The sequence below is a fragment of the Panulirus ornatus genome, chromosome 5 (assembly GCF_036320965.1).
Source record: "Panulirus ornatus isolate Po-2019 chromosome 5, ASM3632096v1, whole genome shotgun sequence".
NCBI classification, from domain to species: domain Eukaryota; kingdom Metazoa; phylum Arthropoda; class Malacostraca; order Decapoda; family Palinuridae; genus Panulirus; species Panulirus ornatus.
The window spans coordinates 48,161,990-48,184,634 of NC_092228.1; the positions used below are offsets into that span (position 1 = coordinate 48,161,990).

General features: G+C 42.0%; 1 protein-coding gene across 3 annotated transcripts in view; it reads left to right on the plus strand.

Annotated features, from left to right (window-relative positions):
* LOC139748772 (polyadenylate-binding protein 2-like) overlaps positions 1–22,645 on the plus strand; it is a 284,468-nt gene that overhangs the window by 131,668 nt on the left and 130,155 nt on the right. For all 3 annotated transcript variants that reach the window (XM_071662207.1, XM_071662205.1, XM_071662206.1), the window contains exon 5: positions 20,033–20,163. In XM_071662207.1, the coding sequence (XP_071518308.1) occupies positions 20,033–20,163 (131 nt within the window). The remainder of the gene's footprint in view (positions 1–20,032; positions 20,164–22,645) is intronic.

Here is a 22,645-nt window from a genome sequence, read left to right on the forward strand (position 1 = left end):
GGATGGATGTGCTGGAAATGAGATGTTTGAGGACAATGTGTCGTGTGAGGTGGTTTGATCGAGTGAGTAACGTAAGGGTAAGAGAGATGTGTGGAAATAAAGAGAGGGTGGTTGAGAGAGCAGGAGAGGGTGTTTTGAAGTGGTTTGGGCACATGGAGAGGATGAGTGAGGAAAGATTGACCAAGAGGATATATGTGTCGGAGGTGGAGGGAGCAAGGAGAAGAGGGAGACCAAATTGGAGGTGGAAAGATGGAGTGAAAAAGATTTTGTGTGATCGGGGCCTGAACATGCAGGAGGGTGAAAGGAGGGCAAGGAATAGAGTGAATTGGAGCGATGTGGTATACCGGGGTTGACGTGCTGTCAGTGGATTGAATCAAGGCATGTGAAGCGTCTGGGGTAAACCATGGAAAGCTGTGTAGGTATGTATATTTGTGTGTGTGGACGTATGTATATACATGTGTATTGGGGGGTGTTGGGCCATTTCTTTCGTCTGTTTCCTTGCGCTACCTCGCAAACGCGGGAGACAGCGACAAAGTATAAAAAAAAAATATATATATATATATATATATATATATATATATATATATATATATATATATATATATATATATATTCTTTTCTTTTGTTTTAAACTATTTGCCATTTCCCGAGTTAGCGAGGTAGCGTTAAGAAGAGAGGACTGGGCCTTTTTTGGAATATCCTTACCTGGCCCTCTCTGTTCCTTCTTTCGGAAAAAAAAAAGAAATATATATATATATATATATATATATATATATATATATATATATATATATATATATACATACATACATATATACACACATATATATATCGAGGACGTAAGGCATGTGTATGTGTAGGAAGAGAGGAAAGTGATTGGTTCTCAGTGAATGTAGGTTTGCGGCAGGGGTGTGTGATGTCTACATGGTTGTTTAATTTGTTTATGGATGGGGTTGTTAGGGAGGTGAATGCAAGAGTTTTGGAAAGAGGGGCAAGTATGAAGTCTGTTGGGGATGAGAGAGCTTGGGAAGTGAGTCAGTTGTTTTTCGCTGATGATACAGCGCTGGTGGCTTATTCTTGTGAGAAACTGCAGAATCTGGTGAATGAGTTTGGTAAAGTGTGTGAAAGAAGAAATTTAAGAGTAAATGTGAATAAGAGCAAGGTTATTATGTACAGTAGGGTTGAGGGTCAAGTCAATTGGGAGGTGAGTTTGAATGGAGAAAAACTGGAGGAAGTGAAGTGTTTTAGATATCTGGGAGTGGATCTGGCAGCGGATGGAACCATGGAAGTGGAAGTGGATCATAGGGTGGGGGAGGGGGCGAAAATTCTGGGAGCCTTGAAGAATGTGTGGAAGTCGAGAACATTATCTCGGAGAGCAAAAATGGGTATGTTTGATGGAATAGTGGTTCCAACAATGTTGTATGGTTGCGAGGCGTGGGCTATGGATAGAGTTGTGCGCAGGAGGATGGATGTGCTGGAAATGAGATGTTTGAGGACAATGTGTGGTGTGAGGTGGTTTGATCGAGTAAGTAACTTAAGCGTAAGAGAGATGTGTGGAAATAAAAAGAGCGTGGTTGAGAGAGCAGAAGAAGGTGTTTTGAACTGGTTTGGTCACATGGAGAGAATGAGTGAGGAAAGATTGACCAAGAGGATATATGTGTCGGAGGTGGAGGGAACGAGGAGAAGAGGGAGACCAAATTGGAGGTGGAAAGATGGAGTGAAAAAGATTTTGTGTGATCGGGGCCTGAACATGCAGGAGGGTGAAAGGAGGGCAAGGAATAGAGTGAATTGGATCGATGTGGTATACCGGGGTTGACGTGCTGTCAGTGGATTGAATCAAGGCATGTGAAGCGTCTGGGGTTAACCATGGAAAGCTGTGTAGGTATGTATATTTGCGTGTGTCGACGTATGTATATACATGTGTATGGGGGTGGGTTGGGCCATTTCTTTTGTCTGTTTCCTTGCGCTACCTTGCAAACGCGGGAGACAGCGACAAAGCAAAAAAAAAAAAAAAAAAAAAATATATATATATATATATATATATATATATATATATATATATATATGTAAGTATACTTATGTAAGTAGGAGAGATGGCCAGAGAGCGTTATTGGATTACGTGTTAATTGACAGGCGTCCGAAAGAGAGACTTTTGGATGTTAATGTGCTGAGAGGTGCAACTGGAGGGATGTCTGATCATTATCTTGTGGAGGCTAAGGTGAAGATTTGTATGGGTTTTTCAGAAAAGAAGAGTGAATGTTGGGGTGAAGAGGGTGGTGAGAGTAAGTGAGCTTGAGAAGGAGACCTGTGTGAGGAAGTACCAGGAGAGACTGAGTACAGAATGGAAAAAGGTGAGAACAATGGAAGTAAGGGGAGTGGGGGAGGAATGGGATGTATTTAGGGAATCAGTGATGGATTGCGCAAAAGATACTTGTGGCATGAGAAGAGTGGGAGATGGGTTGATTAGAAAGGGTAGTGAGTGGTGGGATGAAGAAGTAAGAGTATTGGTGAAAGAGAAGAGAGAGGCATTTGGACGATTTTTGCAGGGAAAAAATGCAATTGAGTGGGAGATGTATAAAAGAAAGAGACAGGAGGTCAAGAGAAAGGTGCAAGAGGTGAAAAAAAGGGCAAATGAGAGTTGGGGTGAGAGAGTATCATTAAATTTTAGGGAGGATAAAAAGATGTTCTGGAAGGAGGTAAATAAAGTGCGTAAGACAAGGGAGCAAATGGGAACTTCAGTGAAGGGCGCAAATGGGGAGGTGATAACAGGTAGTGGTGATGTGAGAAGGAGATGGAGTGAGTATTTTGAAGGCTTGTTGAATGTGTTTGATGATAGAGTGGCAGATATAGGGTGTTTTGGTCGAGGTTGTGTGCAAAGTGAGAGGGTTAGGGAAAATGATTTGGTAAACAGAGAAGAGGTAGTGAAAGCTTTGCGGAAGATGAAAGCCGGCAAGGCAGCAGGTTTGGATGGTATTGCAGTGGAATTTATTAAAAAAGGGGGTGACTGTATTGTTGACTGGTTGGTAAGGTTATTTAATGTATGTATGACTCATGGTGAGGTGCCTGAGGATTGGCGGAATGCGTGCATAGTGCCATTGTACAAAGGCAAAGGGGATAAGAGTGAGTGCTCAAATTACAGAGGTATAAGTTTGTTGAGTATTCCTGGTAAATTATATGGGAGGGTATTGATTGAGAGGGTGAAGGCATGTACAGAGCATCAGATTGGGGAAGAGGAGTGTGGTTTCAGAAGTGGTAGAGGATGTGTGGATCAGGTGTTTGCTTTGAAGAATGTATGTGAGAAATACTTAGAAAAGCAAATGGATTTGTATGTAGCATTTATGGATCTGGAGAAGGCATATGATAGAGTTGATAGAGATGCTCTGTGGAAGGTATTAAGAATATATGGTGTGGGAGGCAAGTTGTTAGAAGCAGTGAAAAGTTTTTATCGAGGATGTAAGGCATGTGTACGTGTAGGAAGAGAGGAAAGTGATTGGTTCTCAGTGAATGTAGGTTTGCGGCAGGGGTGTGTGATGTCTCCATGGTTGTTTAATTTGTTTATGGATGGGGTTGTTAGGGAGGTAAATGCAAGAGTTTTGGAAAGAGGGGCAAGTCCATAAACAAATTAAACAACCATGGAGACATCACACACCCCTGTCACAAACCTACATTCACTGAGAACCAATCACTTTCCTCTCTTCCTACACGTACACATGCCTTACATCCTCGATAAAAACTTTTCACTGCTTCTAACAACTTGCCTCCCACACCATATATTCTTAAAACCTTCCACAGAGCATCTTTATCAACTCTATCATATGCCTTCTCCAGATCCATAAATGCTACATACAAATCCATTTGCTTTTCTAAGTATTTCTCACATACATTCTTCAAAGCAAACACCTGATCCACACATCCTCTACCACTTCTGAAACCACACTGCTCTTCCCCAGTCTGATGCTCTGTGCATGCCTTCACCCTCTCAATCAATACTCTCCCATATAATTTACCAGGAATACTCAACAAACTTATACCTCTGTAATTTGAGCACTCACTCTTATCCCCTTTGCCTTTGTACAATGGCACTATGCAAGCATTCCACCAATCGTTAGGCACCTCACCATGAATCATACATACATTAAATAACCTTACCAACCAATCAACAATAGTCACCCCCGTTTTTAAAATTCCACTGCAATACCATCCAAACCTGCTGCCTTGCCGGCTTTCATCTTCCGTAAAGCTTTTACTACCTTTTCTCTGTTTACCAAATCATTTTCGCTAAACCTCTCACTTTGCACACCACCTTGATCAAAACACCCTGTATCTGCCACTCTATCATCAAACACATTCAACAAACCTTGAAAATACTCATTCCATCTCCTTCTCACATCACCACTACTTGTTATCACCTCCCCATTAGCCCCCTTCACTGAAGTTCCCATTTGCTCCCCTTTCTTATGCACTTTATTTACCTCCTTCCAAAACATCTTTTTATTCTCTCTGAAATTTAATGATACTCTCTCACCCCAACTCTCATTTGCCAACTTTTTCACCTCTTGCACCTTTCTCTTGACCTCCTGCCTCTTTCTTTTATACCTCACCCACTCATTTGCATTTTTTCCTTGCAAAAATTGTCCAAATGCCTCTCTCTTCTCTTTCACTAATAATCTTACTTCTTCATCCCACCACTCACTACCTTTTCTAATCAACCCACCTCCCACGCTTCTTATGCCACAAGCATCTTTTGCGCACTCCATCAGTGCCTCCCTAAATACATCCCATTCCTCCCCCACTCCCCTTACGTCCGTTGTTCTCACCTTTTTCCATTCTGTACTCAATCTCTCCTGGTACTTCCTCACACAAGTCTCCTTCCCAAGCTCACTTACTCTCACCTCTCTCTTCACCCCAACATTCTCTCTTCTTTTCTGAAAACCCCCACAAATCTTCACCTTCGCCTCCACAAGATGGTGATCAGACATCCCTCCAGTTGCACCTCTCAGCACATTAACATCCAAAAGTCTCTCTTTCGCGCGTCTATCAATTAACGCGTAATCCAATAACGCTCTCTGGCCATCTCTCCTACGTACATACGTATACTTATGTATATCTCGCTTTTTAAACCAGGTATTCCCAATCACCAGTCCTTTTTCAGTACATAAATCTACAAGCTCTTCACCATTTCCATTTACAACACTGAACACTCCATGTATACCAATTATTCCCTCAAGTGCCACATTACTCACCTTTGCATTCAAATCACCCATCACTATAACCCGGTGTTTTGCATCAAAACCACTAACACACTCATTCAGCTACTCCCAAAACACTTGCCTCTCATGATCTTTCTTCTCATGCCCAGGTGCATATCCACCAATAATCACCCATCTCTCTCCATCAACTTTCAGTTTTACCCATCTCAATCTAGAATTTACTTTCTTTCATTCTATCACATACTCCCACAACTCCTGATTCAGGAGTAGTGCTACTCCTTCCGTAGCTCTTGTCCTCTCACTAACCCTTGACTTTACTACCAAGACATTCCCAAACCACTCTTTCCCTTTACCCTTGAGCTTCGTTTCACTCAGAGCCAAAACATCCAGGTTCCTTTCCTCAAACATACTACCTATCTCTCCTTTTTTCTCATCTTGATTACATCCATACACATTTAGACACCCCAATCTGAGCCTTCGAGGAGGATGAGCACTCCTCGCATGACTCCTTCTTCAGTTTCCCCTTTTAGAAAGTTAAAATACAAGGAGGTGATGGTTTCTTGCCACCCGCTCCCGTCCCCTTTAGTCGCCTTCTACAACACGTGAGGAATGCGTGGGAATATATATATATATATATATATATATATATATATATATATATATATATATATATATATATATATATGTATGTATGTATATATATATATATATATATATATATATATATATATATATATATATATTTTGTATATTTTTTTTTCGCTGTCTCCCGCGTTTGCGAGGTAGCACAAGGAAACAGACAAAAGAAATGGCCCAACCCACCCCCATACACATGTATATACATACGTCCACACATGGAAATATACATACCTACACAGCTTTCCATGGTTTACCCCAGATGCTTCACATGCCCTGATTCAATCCACTGACAGCACGTCAACCCCGGTATACCACATTGATCCAATTCACTCTATTCCTTGCCCTCCTTTCACCCTCCTGCATGTTCAGGCCCCGATCACACAAAATCCTTTTCACTCCATTATTGTACCTCCAGATTGGTCTCCCACTTCTCCTCGTTCCCTCCACCTCCGACACATATATCCTCTTGGTCAATCTTTCCTCACTCATTCTCTCCATGTGCCCAAACCAGTTCAAAACACCCTCTTCTGCTCTCTCAACCACGCTCTTTTTATTTCCACACATCTCTCTTACCCTTACGTTACTTACTCGATCAAACCACCTCACACCACACATTGTCCTCAAACATCTCATTTCCAGCACATCCATCCTCCTGCGCACAACTGTATCCATAGCCCACGCCTCGCAACCATACAACATTGTTGGAACCACTATTCCTTCAAACATACCCATTTTTGCTTTTCGAGATAATGTTCTCGACTTCCACACATTGTTCAAGGCTCCCAGGATTTTCTCCCCCTCCCCCACCATATGATCCACTTCCGCTTCCATGGTTCCATCCGTTGTCAGATCCACTCCCAGATATCTAAAACACTTTACTTCCTCCAGTTTTTCTCCATGCAAACTTACCTCCCAATTGACTTGACCCTCAACCCTACTCTACCTAATAACCTTGCTCTTATTTACATTTACTCTTAACTTTCTTCTTTCACACACTTTACCGAACTCAGTCACCAGCTTCTGCAGTTTCTCACATGAATCAGCCACCAGCGCTGTATCATCAGCGAAGAACAACTGACTCACTTCCCAAGCTCTCTCATCCCCAACAGACTTCATACTTGCCCCTCTTTCCAAAACTCTTGCATTCACCTCCCTAACAACCCCATCCATAAACAAATTAAACAACCATGGAGACATCACACACCCCTGCCACAAACCTACATTCACTGAGAACCAATCACTTTCCTCTCTTCCTACACGTACACAGGCCTTACATCCTCGATAAAAACTTTTCACTGCTTCTAAGAACTTGCCTCCCACACCATATATTCTTAATACCTTCCACAGAGCATCTCTTTCAACTCTATCATATGCCTTCTCCAGATCCATAAATGCTACATACAAATTCATTTGCTTTTCTAAGTATCTCTGACATACATTCTTCAAAGCAGACACCTGATCCACACATCCTCTACCACTTCTGAAACCACACTGCTCTTCCCCAATCTGATCCTCTGTACATGCCTTCACCCTCTCAATCAATACCCTCCCGTATAATTTACCAGGAATACTCAACAAACTTATACCTCTGTAATTTGAGCACTCACTCTTATCCCCTTTGCCTTTGTACAATGGCACTATGCACGCATTCCGCCAATCCTCAGGAACCTCACCATGAGTCATACATACATTAAATAACCTTACCAACCAGTCAATAATACAGTCACCTCCTTTTTTAATAAAATCCACTGCAATGCTCTTACCCTTACATTACTTACTCGATCAAACCACCTCACACCACACATTGTCCTCAAACATCTCATTTCCAGCACATCCACCCTCCTGCGCACAACTCTATCCGTAGCCCACGCCTCGCAACCATACAACATTGTTGGAACCACTATTCCTTCAAACATACCCATTTTAGCTTTCCGAGATAATGTTCTCGACTTCCACACATTCTTCAAGGCTCCCAGGATTTTCGGCCCCTCCCCCACCCTATGATTCACTTCCGCTTCCATGGTTCCATCCGCTGCCAGATCCACTCCCAGATATCTAAAACACTTTACTTCCTCCAGTTTTTCTCCATTCAAACTTACCTCCCAATTAATTTGACCCTCAACCCTACTGTACCTAATAACCTTGCTCTTATTCACATTTACTCTTAACTTTCTTCTTTCACACACTTTACCCAACTCAGTCACCAGCTTCTGCAGTTTCTCACATGAATCAACCACAAGCGCTGTATCATCAGCGAACAACAACTGACTCACTTCCCAAGCCCTCTCATCCACAACAGACTTCATACTTGCCCCTCTTTCCAAAACTCTTGCATTCACCTCCCTAACAACCCCATCCATAAACAAATTAAACAACCATGGAGACATCACACACCCCTGCCGCAAACCTACATTCGCTGAGAACCAATCACTTTCCTCTCCTCCTACACGTACACATGCCTTACATCCTCGATAAAAACTTTTCACTGCTTCTAACAACTTGCCTCCCACACCATATATTCTTAATACCTTCCACAAGCATCTCTGTCAACTCTATCATATTCCTTCTCCAGATCCATAAATGCTACATACAAATCCATTTGCTTTTCTAAGTATTTCTCACATACATTCTTCAAAGCAAACACCTGATCCACACATCCTCTACCACTTCTGAAACCACACTGCTCTTCCCCAATATGATGCTCTGTACATGCCTTCACCCTCTCAATGAATACCCTCCCATATAATTTACCAGGAATACTCAACAAACTTATACCTCTGTAATTTGAGCACTCACTCTTATCCCCCTTTGCCTTTGTACAATGGCACTATGCACGCATTCTGCCAATCCTCAGGCACCTCACCATGAGTCATACATACATTAAATAACCTTACCAACCAGTCAACAATACAGTCACCCCATTTTTTAATAAATTCCACTGCAATACCATCCTTACCTGCTGCCTTACCGGCTTTCATCTTCCACAAAGCTTTTACTACCTCTTGTCTGTTTACCAAATCATTTTCCCTTTTACCAAATCATTTTCTCACTTTGCACACCACCTTGACCAAAACACCCTATAGCTGCCACTGTACCATCAAACACATTCAACAAACCTTCAAAATGCTCACTCCATCTCCTTCTCACATCACCACTACTTGTTATCACATCCCCATTAGCGCCCTTCACTGAAGTTCCCATTTGTTCCCTTGTCTTACGCACTTTATTAACCTCCTTCCAGAACATCTTTTTATTCTCCCTAAAATTTAATGATACTCTCTCACCCCAACTCTCATTTGCCCTGTTTTTCACCTCTTGCACCTTTCTCTTGACCTCCTGTCTCTTTCTTTTATACATCTCCCACTCAATTGCATTTTTTCCCTGCAAAAATCGTCCAAATGCCTCTCTCTTCTCTTTCACTAATAATCTTACTTCTTCATCCCACCACTCACTACCCTTTCTAATCAACCCACCTCCCACTCTTCTTATGCCACAAGCATCTTTTGCGCACTCCATCACTGCTTCCCTAAATACATCCCATTCCTCCCCCACTCCCCTTACTTCCATTGTTCTCACCTTTTTCCATTCTGTACTCAGTCTCTCCTGGTACTTCCTCACACACACATATATATATATATATATATATATATATATATATTTTGTTTATTATACTTTGTTGCTGTCTTTTGCATTAGCAAGGTAGCGCAAGGAAACAGACGAAAGAATGGCCCAACCCTCCCACATACACATGTATATACACATACGTCCACACACGCACATATACGTACCTATACATCTCAACGTATACATATATATACACACACATGTATACACATGTACATAATATATACCGTCTGCTCTTATCCATTCCTGTTGCAACCCCTCCACACATGAAATGAAAACCCCCTCCACCCACATGTGCGCGAGGTAGCGCTATGAAATACAACAAAGGCCATATTCATTCACAGTCAGTCTCTAGCCGTCATGTATAATGCACCGAAACCACAGCTCCCTTTTCACATCCAAGCCCTACAAAACTTTCCATGGTTTACCCCAGACGCTTCACATGCCCTTGTTCAATCCAATGACAGCACATCGACCCCGGTATACCACATTGTTTCAGTTCACTCTATTCCTTGCACACCTTTTATCCTCCTGCATGTTCAGGCCCCGATATTTCAAAATCTTTTTCATTCTATCTTTCCACCTCCAATTTGGTCTTCCTCTTGTCCTCACTCCCTCCACCTCTGACACATATATCTGACACATATGTTTGTCAATCTTTCCTCACTCATTCTCTCCATGTGACCAAACCATTTCAAAACACTCCTCTGCTCTCTCAGGCACCCTCTTTTTGTTACCACATATCTGTCTTACCCATTCATTACTTACTCGATCAAACCACCTCACACCACATATTGTCCTCAAAGATCTCATTTCCAGCACATCCACCCTCCTCCGCACAACTCTATGTATAGCCCATGCCTCGCTACCATATAACATTGTTGGAACCACTATTCCTTCAAACATACCCATTTTTGCTTTCCAAGATAATGTTGTCAACTTCCAAACATTTTTCACTCATATATATGTATATGAGTGGATGGGTCTTACTTTGTCTGTATCCTGGTGCTACACATGACAGCTAGAGACTGAGCGTGAACGATAGTGGCCTTTTTTGTCTATTTTCCTGGTGCTACCTTTCTGAGGGAGGGGGTAGCAATGCTCTTTCCCATGGGGCGGGTTAGTGCCAGGAATGATGAAGGCAAGGATGTATGAATATGTACGTGTATATATGTATATGTCTGTGATTGTATGTATATGTATGTATGTTGATATGTATATGTATGTATATGTGCATGCATTCCTCACATGTCGTAGAAGGCAACTAAAGGGGACGGGAGCTGGGGGCTAGAAACCCTCCCATCCTTTTATTTTAACTTTCTAAAAGGGGAAACAGAAGAAGGAGTCACGCAAGGAGTGCTCATCCTCCTCGAAGACATAAGGGGAGTGGGGGAGGAATGGGACGTATTTAGGGAAGCAGTGATGGCTTGCGCAAAAGATTCTTGTGGTATGAGAAGCATGGGAGGTGGGCAGATTAGAAAGGGTAGTAAGTGGGATGAAGAAGTAAGATCATTAGTGAAAGAGAAGAGAGAGGCATTTGGACGATTTTTGCAGGGAAATAATGCAAATGAGTGGGAGATGTATAAAAGAAAGAGGCAGGAGGTCAAGAGAAAGGTGCAAGAGGTGAAAAACAGGGCAAATGAGAGTTGGGATGAAAGAGTATCATTAAATTTTAAAGAGAGTAAAAAGATGTTTTGGAAGGAGGTAAATAAAGTGCATAAGACAAGGGAACAAATGGGAACATCAGTGAAGGGGGCTGATGGGGAGGTGATAACAAGTAGTGGTGATGTGAGAAGGAGATGGAGTGAGTATTTTGGAGGTTTGTTGAATGTATTTGATGATAGAGTGGCAGATATAGGGTGTTTTGGTCGAGGTTGTGTGCAAAGTGAGAGGGTTAGGGAAAATGATTTGGTAAACAGAGAAGAGGTAGTAAAAGCTTTGCGGAAGATGAAAGCTGGCAAGACGGCAGGTTTGGATGGTATTGCAGTGGAATTTATTAAAAAAGGGGGTGACTGTATTTCTGACTGGTTGGTAAGGTTATTAATGTACGTATGACTCATGATGAGGTGGTTGAGGACTGGCGGAATGCTTGCATAGTGCCGTTGTACAAAGGGAAAGGGGATAAGAGTGATTGCTCAAATTACAGAGGTATAAGTTTGTTGAGTATTCCTGGTAAATTATATGGGAGGGTATTGATTGAGAGGGTGAAGGCATGTACAGAGCATCATATTGGGGAAGAGCAGTGTGGTTTCAGAAGTGGTAGAGGATGTGTGGATCAGGTGTTTGCTTTGAAGAATGTATGTGAGAAATACTTAGAAAAGCAAATGGATGTAGCATTTATGGATCTGGAGAAGGCATATGATAGAGTTGATAGAGATGCTCTGTGGAAGGTATTGAGAATATATGGTGTGGGAGGCAAGTTGTTAGAAGCAATGAAAAGTTTTTATCGATGATGTGAGGCATGTGTACGTGTAGGAAGAGAGGAAAGTGATTGGTTCTTAGTGAATGTAGGTTTGCGGCAGGGGTGCATGGTGTCTCCATGGTTGTTTAATTTGTTTATGGATGGGGTTGTTAGGGAGGTGAAAGCAAGAGTTTTGGAAAGAGAGGCAAGTATGCAGTCTGTTGTGGATGAGAGAGCTTGGAAGTGAGTCAGTTGTTGTTTTCTGATGATACAGTGCTGGTGGCTGATTCGGGTGGGAAACTGCAGAAGCTGGTGACTGAGTTTGGTAAAGTGTGTGAAAGAAGAAAGCTGAGAGTAAATGTGAATAAGAGCGTGGCTGATTCGGGTGGGAAACTGCAGAAGCTGGTGACTGAGTTTGGTAAAGTCTGTGAAAGAAGAAAGCTGAGAGTAAATGTGAATAAGAGCAAGGTTATTAGGTACAGTAAGGTTGAGGGACAAGTCAGTTGGGAGGTAAGTTTGAATGGGAGAAAAACTCTAGGAAGTGAAGTGTTTTACATATCTGAGAGTGGATTTGGCAGCGGATGGAACCATGGAAGCGGAAGTGAATCATAGGGTGGGGGAAGGGATGAAAGTTCTGGGAGCATTGAAAAATGTGTGGAAGTCGAGGACGTTATCTTGGAAAGCAAAAATGGCTATGTTTGAATGAATAGTGGTTCCAACATTGTTGTATGGTTGCGAGGTGTGGGCTATAGATAGAGTTGTGTGGAGGAGGGTAGATGTGCTGGAAATGAGATGCTTGAGGACAATATGTGGTTTGAGGTGGTTTGATCAAGTAAGTAATGAAAGGGTAAGAGAGACGTGTGGTAATAAAAAGAGTGTGATTGAGAGAGCAGAAGAGGGTGTTTTGAAATGCTTTGGTCACATGTAGAGAATGAGTGAGGAAAGATTGACAAAGAGGATATATGTGTCAGAGGTGGAGGGAGTGAGGAGAAGTGGGAGACCAAATTGGAGGTGGAAAGATGGAGTGAAAAAGATTTTGAATTATTGGGTCCTGAACATGCAGGAGGGTGAAAGGCGTGCAAGGAATAGAGTGATTTGGAACGATGTGGTATACTGGAGTCAACGTGCTGTCATTGGATTGAACCAGGGCATGTGAAGCGTCTGGGGTAAACCATGGAAAGTTTTGTGGGGCCTGGATGTAAAAAGGGAGCTGTGGTTTCGGTGCATTACACATGACAGGTAGAGACTGAGTGTGAACTAATGTGGCCTTTGTTGTCTTTTCATAGCACTACCTCACGCACATGCGGGGGGAGGGGGTTGCCATTTTATGTGTGGCGGGGTGGCAGCAGGAATGAATAAGGGCAGACAAAAAGAATTATGTATATATGTATATGTCTGTGTGTGATTATATATATTTATACATTGAGATGTATTGGTATGTATATGTGTTTGTGGACATGTATGTATATACATGTGTATATGGGTGGGTTGGGCCATTCTTTCGTCTGTTTCCCTGCGCTACCTTGCTAACGTGGGAGACTGCGACAAAGTATAATAAAAAGAAATCAAAAAGTATTTGTATATGAGGGGATGGGGCATTTTTTGTCTGTTTTCTGGTGCTACCTCACTTAAACAGATAGCGGCAATCAAATATGATAAATACTAAAGTGCTGTAATAATAGTATACATAAAAAAGTTGTCATTCACATTGTTAGATTGTACAATACAATTGAGAAGACTTAAGTCACGTATAAGAGAAATTGTAATGCCCATGAAAATAAATTTTTGAGACATTAAAAAAAGGAAATACATAACATCCCCCATTTTAAAAAAGGCATGAGTCATCTTTCAGATTTACTTATGACTCATAGGAATGCATGTCAATGTACCTGTCACAGTATTATCTTTCACTCTTACATGCTGGATGAATAAATTATAATCTTGTAACATAAATCTCCAATGGATTATCTGCTGATTGGCATTCTTCATATTGTACAAAAACGTAAGAGGATTATCATCCATAAGAAATAAATTGGGTTTACCTAACCTTTTTGAACAAACATAAGTGTGTGAAAGAAGAAAGTTAAGAGTAAATGTGAATAAGAGCAAGGTTATTAGGTACAGTAGGGTTGAGGGTCAAGTCAGTTGGGAGGTAAGTGTGAATGGAGAAGAACTGGAGGAAGTAAATTGTTTTAGATATCTGGGAGTGGATCTGGCAGCGGATGGAACCATGGAAGCGGAAGTGAATCATAGGGTGGGGGAGGGGGCGAAAATCCTGGGAGCCTTGAAGAATCTGTGAAAGTCGAGAACATTATCTCGGAAAGCAAAAATGGGTATGTTTGAAGGAATAGTGGTTCCAACAATGTTGTATGGTTGCGAGGCATGGGCTCTGGATAGAGTTGTGCGCAGGAGGATGGATGTGCTGGAAATGAGATGTTTGAGGACAATGTGTGGTGTGAGGTGGTTTGATCGAGTAAGTAATGTAAGGGTAAGAGAGATGTGTGGAAATAAAAAGAGCGTGGTTGAGAGAGCAGAAGAGGGTGTTTCGAAATGGTTTGGGCACATGGAGAGAATGAGTGAGGAAAGATTGACCAAGAGGATATATGTGTCGGAGGTGGAGGGAATGAGGAGAAGTGGGAGACCAAATTGGAGGTGGAAAGATGGAGTGAAAAAGATTTTGAGTGATTGGGGCCTGAACAAGCAGGAGGGTGAAAGGCAGGCAAGGAATAGAGTGAATTGGAGCGATGTGGTATACCGGGGTTGACGTGCTGTCAGTGGATTGAATCAGGGCATGTGAAGCGTCTGGGGTAAACCATGGAAAGTTGTGTGGGGCCTGGATGTGGAAAGGGAGCTGTGGTTTCGGTGCATTATTGCATGACAGCTAGAGACTGAGTGTGAACGAATGTGGCCTTTGTTGTCTTTTCCTAGCGCTATCTCGCACACATGAGGGGGGAGGGGGATGGTATTCCATGTGTGGCGAGGTGGCGATGGGAATGAATAAAGGCAGATAGTGTGAATTGTGTGCACGTGTATATATGTATGTGTCTGTGTGTGTATATATATGTGTACATTGAGATGTATAGGTATGTATATTTGCATGTGTGGACGTGCATGTATATACATGTGTATGGGGGTGGGTTGGGCCATTTTCTTTCGTCTGTTTCCTTGCGCTACCTCGCAAACGCGGGAGACATTGACAAAGCAAAATAAATAAATGAATAATAAGTATTATGTATATTTATTATTTTATTATACTTTGTCGCTGTCTCCCGCGTTTGCGAGGTAGCGCAAGGAAACAGACGAAAGAAATGGCCCAACCCACCCCCATACACATGTATATACATACGTCCACACACGCAAATATACATACCTACACAGCTTTCCATGGTTTACCCCAGACGCTTCACATGCCTTGATTCAATCCACTGACAGCACGTCAACCCCGGTATACCACATCGCTCCAATTCACTCTATTCCTTGCCTGCCTTTCACCCTCCTGCTTGTTCAGGCCCCAATCACTCAAAATCTTTTTCACTCCATCTTTCCACCTCCAATTTGGTCTCCCACTTCTCCTCATTCCCTCCACCTCCGACACATATATCCTCTTGGTCAATCTTTCCTCACTCATTCTCTCCATGTGCCCAAACCACTTCAAAACACCCTCTTCTGCTCTCTCAACCACGCTCTTTTTATTTCCACACATCTCTCTTACCCTTACGTTACTCACTCGATCAAACCACCTCACACCACACATTGTCCTCAAACATCTCATTTCCAGCACATCCATCCTCCTGCGCACAACTCTATCCATAGCCCACGCCTCGCAACTATACAACATTGTTGGAACCACTATTCCTTCAAACATACCCATTTTTGCTTTCCGAGATAATGTTCTCGACTTCCACACATTCTTCAAGGCCCCCAGAATTTTCGCCCCCTCCCCCACCCTATGATCCACTTCTGCTTCCATGGTTCCATCCGCTGCCAGATCCACTCCCAGATATCTAAAACACTTCACTTCCTCCAGTTTTTCTCCATTCAAACTCACCTCCCAATTGACTTGACCCTCAACCCTACTGTACCTAATAACCTTGCTCTTATTCACATTTACTCTTAACTTTCTTCTTCCACACACTTTACCAAACTCAGTCACCAGCTTCTGCAGTTTCTCACATGAATCAGCCACCAGCGCTGTATCATCAGCGAACAACAACTGACTCACTTCCCAAGCTCTCTCATCCCCAACAGACTTCATACTTGCCCCTCTTTCCAAAACTCTTGCATTTACCTCCCTAACAACCCCATCCATAAACAAATTAAACAACCATGGAGACATCACACACCCCTGCCGCAAACCTACATTCACTGAGAACCAATCACTTTCCTCTCTTCCTACACGTACACATGCCTTACATCCTCGATAAAAACTTTTCACTGCTTCTAACAACTTGCCTCCCACACCATATATTCTTAATACCTTCCACAGAGCATCTCTATCAACTCTATCATATGCCTTCTCCAGATCCATAAATGCTACATACAAATCCATTTGCTTTTCTAAGTATTTCTCACATACATTCTTCAAAGCAAACACCTGATCCACACATCCTCTACCACTTCTGAAACCACACTGCTCTTCCCCAATCTGATGCTCTGTACATGCCTTCACCCTCTCAATCAATACCTCCCATATAATTTACCAGGAATACTCAACAAACTTATACCTCTGTAATTTGAGCACTCTTATCCCCTTTGCCTTTGTACAATGGCACTATGCACGCATTCCGCCAATCCTCAGGCACCTCACCATGAGTCATACATACATTAAATAACCTTACCAACCAGTCAACAATACAGTCACCCCCTTTTTTAATAAATTCCACTGCAATACCATCCAAACCTGCTGCCTTGCCGGCTTTCATCTTCCGCAAAGCTTTCACTACCTCTTCTCTGTTTACCAAATCATTTTCCCTAACCCTCTCACTTTGCACACCACCTCGACCAAAACACCCTATATCTGCCACTCTATCATCAAACACATTCAACAAACCTTCAAAATACTCACTCCATCTCCTTCTCACATCACCACTACTTGTTATCACCTCCCCATTTGCGCCCTTCACTGAAGTTCCCATTTGCTCCTTTGTCTTACGCACTTTATTTACCTCCTTCCAGAACATCTTTTTATTCTCCCTAAAATTTAATGATACTCTCTCACCCCAACTCTCATTTGCCCTTTTTTTCACCTCTTGCACCTTTCTCTTGACCTCCTGTCTCTTTCTTTTATACATCTCCCACTCAACTGCATTTTTTCCCTGCAAAAATCGTCCAAATGCCTCTCTCCTCTCTTTCACTAATACTCTTACTTCTTCATCCCACCACTCACTACCCTTTCTAATCAACCCACCTCCCACTCTTCTCATGCCACAAGCATCTTTTGCGCAATCCATCACTGATTCCCTAAATACATCCCATTCCTCCCCCACTCCCCTTATTTCCATTGTTCTCACCTTTTTCCATTCTGTACTCAGTCTCTCCTGGTACTTCCTCACACAGGTCTCCTTCCCAAGCTCACTTAGTCTCACCACCCTCTTCACCCCAACATTCAATCTTCTTTTCTGAAAACCCATACAAATCTTCACCTTAGCCTCCACAAGATAATGATCAGACATCCCTCCAGTTGCACCTCTCAGCACATTAACATCCAAAAGTCTCTCTTTCGCACGCCTGTCAATTAACACGTAATCCAATAACGCTCTCTGGCCATCTCTCCTACTTACATAAGTATAATTATGTATATCTTGCTTTTTAAACCAGGTATTCCCAATCATCAGTCCTTTTTCAGCACATAAATCTACAAGCTCTTCACCATTTCCATTTACAACACTGAACACCCCATGTATACCAATTATTCCCTCAACTGCCACATTACTCACCTTTGCATTCAAATCACCCATCACTATAACCTGGTCTCGTGCATCAAAACCACTAACACACTCATTCAGCTGCTCCCAAAACACTTGCCTCTCATGATCTTTCTTCTCATGCCCAGGTGCATATGCACCAATAATCACCCACCTCTCTCCATCAACTTTCAGTTTTACCCATATTAATCGAGAATTTACTTTCTTACATTCTATCACATACTCCCACAACTCCTGTTTCAGGAGTATTGCTACTCCTTCCCTTGCTCTTGTCCTCTCACTAACCCCTGACTTTACTCCCCAGACATTCCCAAACCACTCTTCCCCTTTACCCTTGAGCTTCGTTTCACTCAGAGCCAAAACATCCAGGTTCCTTTCCTCAAACATACTACCTATCTCTCCTTTTTTCACATCTTGGTTGCATCCACACACATTTAGGCACCCCACTCTGAGCCTTCGAGGAGGATGAGCACTCCCCGCGTGACTCCTTCTTCTGTTTCCCATTTTAGAAAGTTAATACAAGGAGGGAAGGATTTCTGGCCCCCCGCTCCCGTCCCCTCTAGTCGCTTTCTACGACACGCGAGGAATACATGGGAAGTATTCTTTCACCCCTATCCCCAGGGATAATATACATATATATATACATATACACATACACACACATACACACACATACGCACATATACACACACACTCACATACATATATATACATATGAAAAATGTAAGAAACAATTTAGAAAACTGAAACTTCTAGCTTGAAATGAATGAAAAAATGAATGTCACATAATGGTTCAACCTCTGGCTATGGAAAAAGGAAATGTATAATTTATTTACACAAACGAGTGGCGATCGGAGGCGCTCCCCCTGGCACGCTGAAAATCAAATTAGTTCACCAGGTGGTTGGCAAGACGAGCAACGTCAATCATACCTGGACTCTGGTGGACATATCCAAACTCCAATAAGGTCCTCAGACGGTGGAAGAGAATCGCCGTGACGGGAACTGTGTCCTTCAGCATGGCATGGAAATTGCCCATCGCTGAACAACACTTCCACTGGACCTCTATCATCACCTCGTTAAGATCATCGTGTGTCAAGACATCATATAAAGCGCCTCTTCGCAAACGGAACTACCTTGGCCCACCAGTGATGCTACTACGTTTGTGAATCGGGAACCATTGCAACACAAACCTCGCCAGGTGGTAGAGTTTCCCGCAGTGTATCGAGACAGACTTCCCCAGAACTTTTTTAAAGGGGAAGTAAATGTTTATAGTTGTGTTACTGGAGTGATAGTTTTCATACATGGTGTTTTGACAAGAAAATAGTGAAATTGGAGAAAAATGTAGCTTAGACATTGAAGCTTATTGATACAGTGGTTAAATTGATGAGAACTGCTATTGAAGTATTATGTATATGCAAAATTAAAGATAAAGTTTCCATCTCTAGAGTGCTATGATTTCTCTTATAAGGAAGAATTATTTTAGAAAAATTATTTAAAGGATGTTCAATGCCTTGTTTCTCCTGCATTTACACACCACTAACAATGACATCACCTGTGTCTGCCTATAACTTAAATGATATTTCATAATCTGGAGCACATAGAATTGGAGCACTGATTGAAATTTGTTTTATCTTAGCAAAAGCATCATTACAGTTGTCTCTCCTCACTTATTTTACCATATGTGGTATTGCAACAGTGGAAAATGTTTTACGAAACCTTCTGTAATGACCATTCATTCCAAGGAATCCTACCAACTCTTTTCTGTTTGAAGGAATGCGATATGCCAATATACTTTCAACTTTTGGATCAGCTGATTCTTCTCCTTTTCCCACAATATAACCTAAATGCACATCATGAACCTTCACAAAATCACTTTTACTTAAGTTTACAGTGAGATTCCCCCTGTCTAACCTTTCAGGCACTTTCCAAATCAAGGAGACATGTTCATGCCACTCTCTAGAATACAATACAACTCTGTTGCTGTGGCCACCCCCTTTAGGGAGTTCTATATGGAACAGGCATCAGAGATATAGATAGAAACAGTATTTTGAAGAATTGTGTGAAGTTTAAGTGTATAGTAACTCATCCTGATGATGCATGATTTGTAGCTAGAACATCATTATTTAAAGGACACTTTACATGATTCGGTTCCTCATTTTGTTCAAGTTCTGCCTCTTTTAGATGACTATTATATTTTACTTGCTTTATAACAGTATAATTTTCTCTTACTACAGGTTATGCCTAAACGTACAAACAAGCCGGGTATCAGCACCAGCAATCGTCCTCCACGTGGAATGAGAGCGGTTGTGGGACGTGGGCGAGGCAGGTTTTACAGTGGCTACAGACCTATGAGAAGACCATCCAGGTACCTGTATAGTTATCTTCATCTTTGCTCTAGCTATATTCATTTGTGTTATGTTTAGCCTTCAAGTTTGTGATCCACTTTTCCTCACACATGCCTTAGTACTAGTTATTATTGTATATATAGTATTAGGAGCATATCAAAGAGAAAGTGTATTATGTTTTGCTGTACTATCAGTGCTTGAAGATTTTTTTTTCATATTTGATCGCTGTCTCCTGTGTTAGCAAAGTAGTGCCAGGAACACACGAAGAAAGGCCACATTCTCAAGATGATGTGTGTAATGCACTGAAATCACAGCTCCCTATCAGCATCCAGGCCACACATGGTTTATCCATGGTTTATCCCAGACATTTCACATGCCCTGTTTCAGTCCATTGATGGTACATCAACCCCAGTATGCCACATCACTCATGTTCACCTTATCCCATGCATGCCTTTTTCCCTCCTGCATATTCAGGCTGTAATCACTCAAAATTTTTTGTACTCCATCCTTCGATTTCCAATTTGGTCTCCCCATTCTCTTTGTTCCCACCACTTCTGACATGTATATCCTCTTTGTCAACCTTTCCTTGCTGATTCTTTCCATTATATGTCCAAACCATTTCAACATCCTGTCTTCTGCTCTTTCAACCACACTTTTTATTCCCACACATCTCTCTTACCCATTCATTACATACCTCACCCACCTCACCCACATATTGTCCTCAACAACTTTAACACATTCACCCTTCTTTGCGCTACTCTATAGCCCATGCCTCACATTCATATGATATTGTTAGGACTACTATTCCTTCAGACATACCCATTTTTGCATCCCAGATTACATTCTCTCCACACATTCTTAACATTTCCAGAACCTTTGCCCTGCCTCCCCCATCATATGACTCACTTCCACTTCCATGAATCCATTAGCTGCCATGTCCACTCCCGTTTATCTAAAACACTTAACTTCCTCCAATTTTTCTGCATGTAAACTTACACCCCAACTAACTTGTCTCTCAACCCTGCTGAAACTGATAACCTTACTTTTATTCACATTTGCTCTTAACTTTTTTCCTTTCGCATACCCTTCCAAACACAGTCACCAGCTTATGCAGTTTTTCACATGAATCTACCACCAGTTCTCTATTATCAGCAATCAACAACTGACACTTCTCAGGCCCTCTCATCCCCCACAAACTGTATGATTTCCCCCCTATCCAAGACTCTCACATATACCTCCCTCACCAGCTATTTCATAAACAAATCAAACAACCATGGTGACACACACACACACACACACCCCTGCCACTCACCATCACTCCCCTCTCTTCCTGCTGGTACACAAGCCTTACGTCCTTGATAAAAACTTCTCTGCCTTCAGTATATTTCCTCCTTCACTATATATTCTTATTCCACAAAGCATCTCTATCAACCCTATCATATACCTCCTCCATCTGTTCTTCTAAGCATATCTCACACATTCATTAAAGCAAACACTAGATCCACACATCCTCTACCACTTCTGAAACCACTCTGCTTCTCCCCAATCTGATGCTCTGTACATGCCTTCACTGTCTCAATCAATACCCTCCCATACATCATACCAGGTATACTCAACAGACTTATACCTCTGTAGTTTGAAAACTCACCTATGTACCCCTTCTTTTATACAGTGGCAATATACATGCATTCCATCAATCCTCAGGCACTTTACCATGATCGATACATACATTGAATATCCTACCAGCCAATCAAGAACACAGTCACCCAATTTCTTGACAAATTCAGCAGCAATACCATCCACTCCAGCCACCTTGTCACATTTCATTTTATGCAAGCTTTCACTACCTCTTCTCTCTTCACCAAACTGCTGTCAATAACTCTCATTTCACATATCACTCTGACTAAAACACCATACATCTGCCACTCTGTCATCAAACACATTTAACAGTCCTTCAAAATACTGTCTCCATTTCCTCCTCACTTCACCACTCCCTGCTTTCACTTCACTTTTTGCCCTCTTCCCTGATGTTCCCATTTTTCTCTTGTCTTTTGCACATTATTCACCTCTTTCCAAATATTTTTCTATTTTTCCGAAAGTTTCCTGATACTCTCTCCTGTCTCCCATTTGTCCTTTTACAGCTTCTGCACCTTACTTTTGACCTACTGCTTTCTCTTACACATTTCCCAGTCATTTCCACTCCTTCCATATAAGTACAGCCCATATGCATCTCTTTTCTTTTTGATTAGCAACTTTATTTCTTCATCCCACTACTCATTAACCTTTCTAATGTGCCTACTTCCCTCCTGCATCTCTTGCATCTCTTGCACATGCTGTCACTGCTTCCCAAATTACCTCCCATTCCTTACCCACTCCTCTCTGTATTTACTCTCACCTTTTGCTATTCTGCATTCAATCTCCCCTGGTATTTCTTCACACGTGTCTCCTTTTCAAGGTAACTTACTCTCACCACTCTCCTTTCCCCTACATTTTTCCTGCTTT